This window comes from Parasteatoda tepidariorum, unplaced genomic scaffold, assembly GCF_043381705.1.
Source record: "Parasteatoda tepidariorum isolate YZ-2023 unplaced genomic scaffold, CAS_Ptep_4.0 HiC_scaffold_2213, whole genome shotgun sequence".
Taxonomy (NCBI): domain Eukaryota; kingdom Metazoa; phylum Arthropoda; class Arachnida; order Araneae; family Theridiidae; genus Parasteatoda; species Parasteatoda tepidariorum.
Window position 1 is genome coordinate 1 of NW_027261542.1, and position 8,611 is coordinate 8,611.

Sequence of the window (8,611 nt, forward strand, 5' to 3'; positions counted from 1 at the left end):
TCTTTTTTTTTTTTGCGGACTGTACACTAATTAGTGTGAGATCAGATTTAATTTTGTTTTTAGAGTAAAAAATTTGAAACAAAACTTGATTCATAAATATATTGCTTAATTATATGGTGTAGCATTTAGACAACAATTAAATGTTGAGAGAAATACTAAATATGCTGCATTTTAATGAGTACATTTTAATTTAATGATTATGTACTAAAATTTAAATAAAATGAAAATTCTTTTCTTTCATGCACATGCATTTCTTTTTCTTCATGAATTTAGATTATTTTTAATTATATAACACTCTTGAAATCATTTCTCTTTGATTATGTTCAGGGAAACAATTTTAAAAAATTTATGAAGTGAAAAAGATATGATAGATTTCAATTAATATTGATAATGCAAAAATTATTTTATATCTGGCTTATTTGCCTAAAACACCAAATATATTCGATTTGGTCGAACATAAATACATTAAGATATAAATTGATATATGTTGAGCAACAAAACCCATGGAAGTCACGGTGGCTGGCATTAGCCGTAGGTTTATTGAGGCGCCTGGATCCCTGACCCTTAATCCTCGTTAATAAAAAATATTTATAGCATAACACAAAACATAGTTTGGCATAACAGTGGTGTTAATTTCCAGAAGGAAGTTAAAAATTACATAGCAATTTATGTTGAGAACATAAAAAATGAGTAAAAAAGATGAAAAACAACAAAAAGAGAAAAAACGCACGAAAACAACACCCTAGCGGTGAAGAGTGCAGAAAAAATGAAAAGACATAGTCACGCCCTCTCAAAACCCATGGATTGTATTTATGCATTATAAATTTTAAGTGTTTATTATTAAATATAAAAGCATATTAAATTTTAGAAATTGATAACCATCTGATTTCTTTATCAGAATGTTATAATAAATATTTATATATTATTGTGGGAAAAAATGTGCAGAAATGGAAAAAGAAATAGCATGGTAAAAAGTTGTTTCTAAGAGGTATATTCAATTATTATGTCTTCAAAATATAATTATAATAAAGTGGTAACTATAATTCTTTGGAAAACTTACAAATAGAATCAATCCTTTAGTTTAAAAAGCTGTTCAAATTATAATCAATGTATAGTATTTTGGCCAGAATAGAATTTATGAGTCACAATTGGTAACCAAATATTTGCCTGCATCTTGGTTATATATCAGGTATTCAACCAAATAACTATTTTTTGGATCTCTTATCAACATTAAGCTCATATGCAAGGGGAAAAATAAATTAAATGTCTTAACAACATAATATTTTTGTTCAGCAGAAGAAACCGCCATTGTAATGTAATGCAAAAATATAGTAACCTTATTTAAAATATTACTTCAAATATTTTTAAAAGTTTAGGGAAATAGCAAAATTAAAAATTCCAGTGAAAATCAGGACAATTTTATCGACCATGATATAGTAATAACTTTAATAATGTAGTCCAAAATGTCAATTTATATCAGTCAGTCAAAGAAAAAAAGTTTAAAGGTTAAATGAACTAAATATGTAAATTTAATTCCTTAAAACAATAAAAATATATTGAAAAAAATTTTAACAAATAAAGTCAAGCAACTTAATAAGAAAATATATATTTTATTATAAAGCAATAATAAACATATATTACACAATAAAGAGCACAATGTGTGGTCAGAGCAGAATTTTTTTTTATTTTGCTGATCTTGATTTTTGATAGATTACACTTTATATATACAATAATTATCAGACATACTATCGACATTAAAAAATTTTCTTTTTAGAAATTTGATTTAAAATATACAATATTAAATATGTAATATTTATTTATCAGCATATATTTAATATTGTATTAAAATATTTAGGTCAATTTTTTAGAAAATAGTTAGAAACATTTATGCACAAAATTAAGCAATATCAAAAATTAAAAAAAAAAAAAAGCACAGGTATGGTAGATTCAAGTGAAAATAAGCAAATGAAAAGAATAAGTAGGTAATTTTACAACATTTACATTGGTGAATTGTAGTAAAAACTGGTGCAGAAAATATATAGTAAATCATTGAAACAGCAGCAATTACCTCTATTGATACATTTCAACATTTTGCATGAGTAAACGAACAAGAATTACTGGAACAATTTAAATTATTGCTAGATCAGGTTAAAAATTAAAAATCAGGCAAAAGGACTAAAAGTTAAATTCTGGTGTATTATATTTTAAATGAATAAATTATTAGCACAAGTCTTTTATTGATACATGTAAATTACAAAAAAAAAATATATTATTTAAGACCACTGAATTTTGAGGAAAGCAATGTGTTTCAACGACAAAAATTAATAAGTAAAATCAATAAAATAATAGATCAATTTAGAATTAAGTAATCAATGATTTCAGTTAAATAAAAAGAATTAAAAGTATTAATGATTTGCTCCATGCTTTTTTGCATGTCTAATATTTTTTTGAATGCTCTCAGAAAGAGTATGTTTTCTTTTTAATCTAATGGGCCTGCCTTGCTGAATACGGCTGCTTGTTCGTGAGGCCCCAAAACGTCTTCTTGTAATTGACGTTGGCTGCACTTCAATTTTTTTTACTCTGATGCTCTTATGCAGTTGCAAAGAATAGGCCATTCTTGTCAGTGCCATACCAACATCAGACTTAGTAGTATCTCTGAAACATTTGGACAATTTTTTTACCGTTGACTTACTTATGTCCTGATCTAGCAGTAATTCTTGCTTTTCTTCTACTGATGCAAAATGTTGAAATGTATCAGTAGAGGTAACTGATGTGTGATGTTCACTTATGTCCTCTATTTCATTTGCAATAACTTTACAATCATCTTTTTCTTTTATATTGACATAGAAACTAGGAGGAGTACATCCCCCCTTNCCCCCCAAAGCTAAACCATGCCTCTCCGCTGAATTTAACATCGGGGATGTAGGAATAGATGTCCCAAGTTTTTTCTGCAGGTAGAACTGGTGCTTACAAAACTCGTCAGTACTACCACTAATGCAGCTACACATTCCTATTTGTGTGTTTACTTCATATTTTTTGCTATTATCTGTGGCACTTGGTACCACAAACACATTCTCACTTATTTTCTTGCAGCACACTTCAAAAGGAATGTCAATGTTCTTCACAAACTTTGAATAGAGCATAGCTCTTCTTCCATTTGCAAACTCTAAAAGTTTCAGCATGAGATAGTTTTCCCACACAGAAACAATGAAATCTACAAGAGCTACGCTGTTGTAAGCTTTAGTACGATGAAGTACTACATCTTTTAAAATTCTAATCGATGCCTCTGCAAAGTTATTTGTGTGGTGCCCTCTGATTAAAAAATTTTTTCGATCCACTTTGCTCTTCGTTGAAAAAAATTTTCAAACCGACTCTTATATTCTGGGTGGAGTGAAGAGGCCTTGATCAACTCTTGGCAAGCAATTTGAAGATCTTCTTCAGAATTAGCATACATGACCTGAGATTGTTATAAAAGAAAATTTTAAATGAAATTAGATTTACTGAGTGGCAACAGATTAAGTATCTTGTATTATAAAACTTTTTTAAACAAAATATTGCAAACAATGTATCAATTTCAACTAACAAAAATTAATTATGACCTTTGTGACAATAGTATGGACATAGTATACATAAGAACCCCAATAAAGACACAAAGGATAAAAGTAAATCAGAAACTGTGTATGAGCTGCAAATATATATAACTTATAAATGATAAAATAAATTGAAAATATGGAGAAAACTGGAAAAAACATACAAAGATTTTTTTTTTTTAAAATAATTAAGAAGCCTATATTAAAAATATGCCTTCAAATTTACTAAATCCTAAAAAATGATATCCAATTAATGTGAAAAGAGTTAATTATTTTTTAAATAAAATAATTTGTTCACTGCAAAAAATATCTAAAATGATTTATTCAATATTTTTTTAAAAATTTTTATTCCTACCGCTTGAAATAGCTTCATGAAAACAGGCTTCAATTTTAAATCAATATCTTTGCAACAGTGCAACCATCTCCATTCTGCCTGGGCAACATGAAAGTGACAAAGAAGTTGCACAGATGATGGAAAGACTTCTTCCAAAGCTTTTTTTTCTGATTTGGAATCGTCTGTCATAAAAACCATAGGTGCCTAAATATTGGAGGAATAAAAACAGTTATGATTATTTCACATATACAGATTGTTTACAAAATGACTGACATATTTTAATCATCAATAATGAAAATAAGATTTGAGAAAATGATGATTCATTTCTTATTACAAAAGTGATTTTTTCTCTCCAAAAAAGCAGTGTTCAAACGATATAGTTTCAAATCTTGCCGCTAGATGACAATTGTAGTTGAAATATACATTACAAGACTTTAAATTTAACTTACTTTTGAAATAATACAGGGCTGCTACTCTAAGAAACAAAGAAAATTCCTCGACTTTTCCAGACATATTTTTAAAATATTTTAGTCTAATATCGCAGTATGTATCGACAGTGCCATAGTCAAAATATACAGTGAATCGCAAAAAAATTATATTTTTATGGTCAATTAAAATTTTATGATAAATTTATACTTTTATGGTAAATTAACTTTATACTTTAGATGGTAAATTTGATTTCAATAAAAAATTGTAACACCAAGATACAAAAAAATAATAATTAAGACAAATTAAAGAAAATTAAGCTCCATGCCAAATTACTTAAACTCTTGTGTAGAAAATGTATTCTAAAGATCACATGTTTTGCACTCGTCAAATCAAATACAGATTTGGTAACATATTGAATATGTATTGCTAATACACTTTTGATTTATTTCTTACATAATGATGTTTTAAATGGCAAAATCAATTATTTTTAAACAGTAATTTAAATAAGAATAAACAAAAAATACTAATAATTTTGTTTTAAACATAAAATTTAAAACTTGTTCTGAATTTTATAAAAAGCAATTATATAAAAATTTCACTTAGAGAATTTCATAACTTAAAATAAAAATTTATGAAAGAAATTTCACCTGTTTCTTTCCGAAGCAAAAAGGAAATGTTCTTTTCAGTAGCGAAAATGCTGTTGCGTAACATTCTACTGTTTGACTCTCATGAAGGAGTCCAGCAATCGGTAAAGCTCCAACTTTTGTTGCAGATAACAATATAGTTAACGTCGCACTTGAACTGTCACAGCTGGCAGTCGAATCAACAAAAATGATTTCCGAAGAAGATTGCAGATCATGAACTCTTTTCATAATGGCGGTGACAACAAGTATAGCCCATGTTCCATTTAAAGTGTGAACCACAGTTAGTTGCCCCTAAAATATTATTAAACCAAGTTAAATGTAGGATCGAAAGGGAGTAAATCCATATTTCAGTTTTTTTCCTAATATCCATACATAAAACAATACCCATAAGAATAAATCTATTGTAATATTAAAAAATTACCTTTTTCTTCATAAAGCTTGGATTTTTCCTGAATTTTTTCAAGTGGGACAGCAGCTGTTCCCAAATTTATTTTGCGCCAAATATCGTATAAATATAAAATGTGTCTTTGTGGTGGATTTTTGGCTAAGTTGGCAAGATCTTCAATGTAGCTTTCATTCATTAATAATACATCTTCATGAAAACGCTTCGCTGCAATTGGAGTTAAACCATCACCAAAATAGTCAAAAAACTGTTGTTTAATCTATAATAAAAGAATATTATAAATAACATTTGAAAATTGCATTCAAGAACAACTATCTTAAAATATATAAACAAAGTTACTTTTGAATAAACCAATCTCTCAAATGTATAGAATTTAAAAAACCAATAATGTGAAAAAGTATTGCTGGATTTTAATTATGGATTTAATAATTGCTGGATTTTAATTATGGATAATTTTATTAGTGCTAACTCCTATAATTAATACTAACTCCCATAGAAACATAAACAACTTTACAAGTGAAAAAACTCTGACTATTTTGCAGTTAGTGTTTATTTACCATATCATGTAATAATGTGTTACAAAAACAAACAATCTATACAGGTTTTACTATACATAGCTATAACATTATTTCAAAAATAAAAAAAATTGAATGGCAGCATAGGTTTTTAAGCATTTAATTTTTAATAATAACAAAAATCACGAGGTAAACGCTTGCACTAACAGATAATGAAAAAGATATATCATCACTGCATTTAGCTGTAAATCATTTAAGAATTTTTTATGGTATTTTTTTCTTTTTGCTATAACTACATTTTTTATTTAGTTAGATAGTAAAATAACCTTATAATATTTATTTTACATATAATTGTTTTGCTAAACAAACATTTGTCGAGTAACTTGGCTCACGAGAAGAGGAAGTCAAAAATATATAAACATGCTTACAATTCTTTGAACTATATACTTTAAATTTTAAACAAAACAAAATTTTAAAAATTAAATTATTTTTTGCTAACCTACTTATTACAACAAATAGAAATGATTAGTACACAATGATACATTATACACTAAATCCCAAAGAAAATAACTGTTAGGAAATAAATTATTTTTCTTTAAAAAAAATAGTAAGATGCTATAATGCCAATAAGACTTTTAACTCGCAAATGTTTCATTGCTGATCTCTGTTAAATTTTAATAAAACTGTAACTATTTAAAGCTGTCATAATTTTAAATAATGTATAACAGCAAAACAATAACTGGCATCCTCCAATAGGTGAAAAATGTTAAAACTGTTCTAACCACAAGTACAGATAAGTAGATTTCTCAAACAGAGTTTATTTCTACGCTTTTAAATAAAATTTTAGGGTACTCGAAAATCAAATAATTTAAATATTAAAACCAACTGACACTTATATATACAAAATAATATAAATATAAAAACTTAAAAGATTTTGTGAAGCTGTACTAGGTATTATATCTCTCTTAATTAAATTTTGAGACTTTTCTCTGACACCTCAGCTTACTACACTATTTAAATAAAAGTAAATAAACAATACAAATAAATAATTACTTCATCTGGAACTCTAAGAAATCTTAGAGAATCAGCAACATCAGTATGATGAGAATGTAGTAGCTTGATTGAAATCTTTGTTGGCAGAGGAATATCTGACTGCAAAAATTTGTCTTTTTTTACAGTATCTGTGCTTATTTTTTTAGTGAGCACAGTTATACTAGCACTACAATCCATATTTTTCACTGAGGCATCAGTTTTCCGAAATTTGGAATGCTGACACTTCCATGATTTACTGTAAAGCCACCTAAAAACAAATACACATCAGTAACTCATAACGTTACACCCATCCAAAAAATAAAATTTAAATATACACTGTAAATATAATGTAGGTAATAAAATGTGAATTACTAATAATAATTATGAATTGAATTATTATAGTAATATAGCTTTCATATTTTCTGACATGGAGATATCAACAAGGTTAAACTTCAACAAACACTTCATAAGAATTAATGACTGAATTATCAAAATAATATATTGTGTAATCATAGCCATTTTAAAGTTTTTTTATTATTATTATCTATGCTATAACTTTACAAGGAAAGATCATAGTAGGATTTTTATCAGCCAGGTAATAAATTTTTATTCCTAATTATTAGCACCTTGTTTATAGGGACAAATTCATAGAATAGCTATCTCATCTTAATATGTTATTTAAATCTTTAAAAGCATATTTTTAATACATTAAAAATATATTCCCATGTGATATTTCATAAAAATTTAATGATGTATGACTGACTCTATGAGAGTTTAGTTTTAGTAATAGACTTCAATTATTTTTTTCTAAAAAAAGAGGGGAAGAATAACTAATTATAATAAAAAACGAAAGTAGAACAAAATATTGTGTTTAAAACTTTTGTTTATTATAAACATCATTAGGCCCGGTGGCTGAGCGGTAGCGCTTCGCGCTGTCGTGCCACAGGTCCTTGGTTCGATCCTTGGGCCGGGCAAGGCCGACTCGGCCTTTCATCCCTTCAGTGGGTCGATAAAATGAGTACCAAGCATGCTTGGGAACTAACACTGGGGGTTCCACGTTCGGCTGACCACCTGACCGGAACATATGCTCCTACACCCCAGAGCCCAAGGTCAAGAAAACAGAGATGGGCACAGTCGGCCTTGGCCCTCTTAATGGGCTGTCGCGCCACTGAGTTAGTTAGTTTTAGGCTAACTTTAGTTTACAAATATTAATGGAAGAGGCTTTCGTTGATACATATTTTTATTTAAAAACAAGTAAAATTAATGGCAAAATGAAACTTACCTAGATAAATTTCTCCTAGTGTAATAAACAATCCAGCTAGTATTTGAAACTTTACTATAGTTTTTGACGAATCGATTACTCTCATCCTCATTCAAATTTGATCTTAGAATAATTATTTCATCGTCCGAGTTTTCTTCGTCTAAAACCAGAATAAATTCCTTCTGTAATTCGTTAAGGCAATTATTTTTAAAGATCTCCATAGCGAAAGTTTAAAAAGACGATGTTCCTTATTTACATTGAAGGGTTGCCACAGACGCTTCAACTCGTTCGTACATAGGCACGCATAACAATTAAGCAGTTATCGCGCAGTTTGGCGAGGAAGTGCCCCAGAGTTAGTCATAGTGGAATATCGCTCCCCGGCATCGCAAGCCATGGTGGACTG

General features: G+C 28.2%; 1 protein-coding gene across 1 annotated transcript; it reads right to left on the reverse strand.

Annotated features, from left to right (window-relative positions):
* Positions 1 to 1,590: 1,590 nt before the first annotated feature.
* On the reverse strand, positions 1,591 to 8,480 carry LOC107454975 (uncharacterized). Its single transcript, XM_071188534.1, has 6 exons — positions 8,230 to 8,480; positions 6,969 to 7,215; positions 5,419 to 5,659; positions 5,001 to 5,288; positions 3,946 to 4,128; positions 1,591 to 3,457 (listed from the first exon to the last, which is right to left on the reverse strand). The coding sequence occupies exons 1-4, from the start codon at positions 8,427 to 8,429 to the stop codon at positions 5,209 to 5,211; spliced, it is 768 nt and encodes a 255-aa protein (XP_071044635.1). The 5' UTR covers positions 8,430 to 8,480; the 3' UTR covers positions 1,591 to 3,457; positions 3,946 to 4,128; positions 5,001 to 5,208.
* Between the last annotated feature and the right edge of the window lie 131 nt (positions 8,481 to 8,611).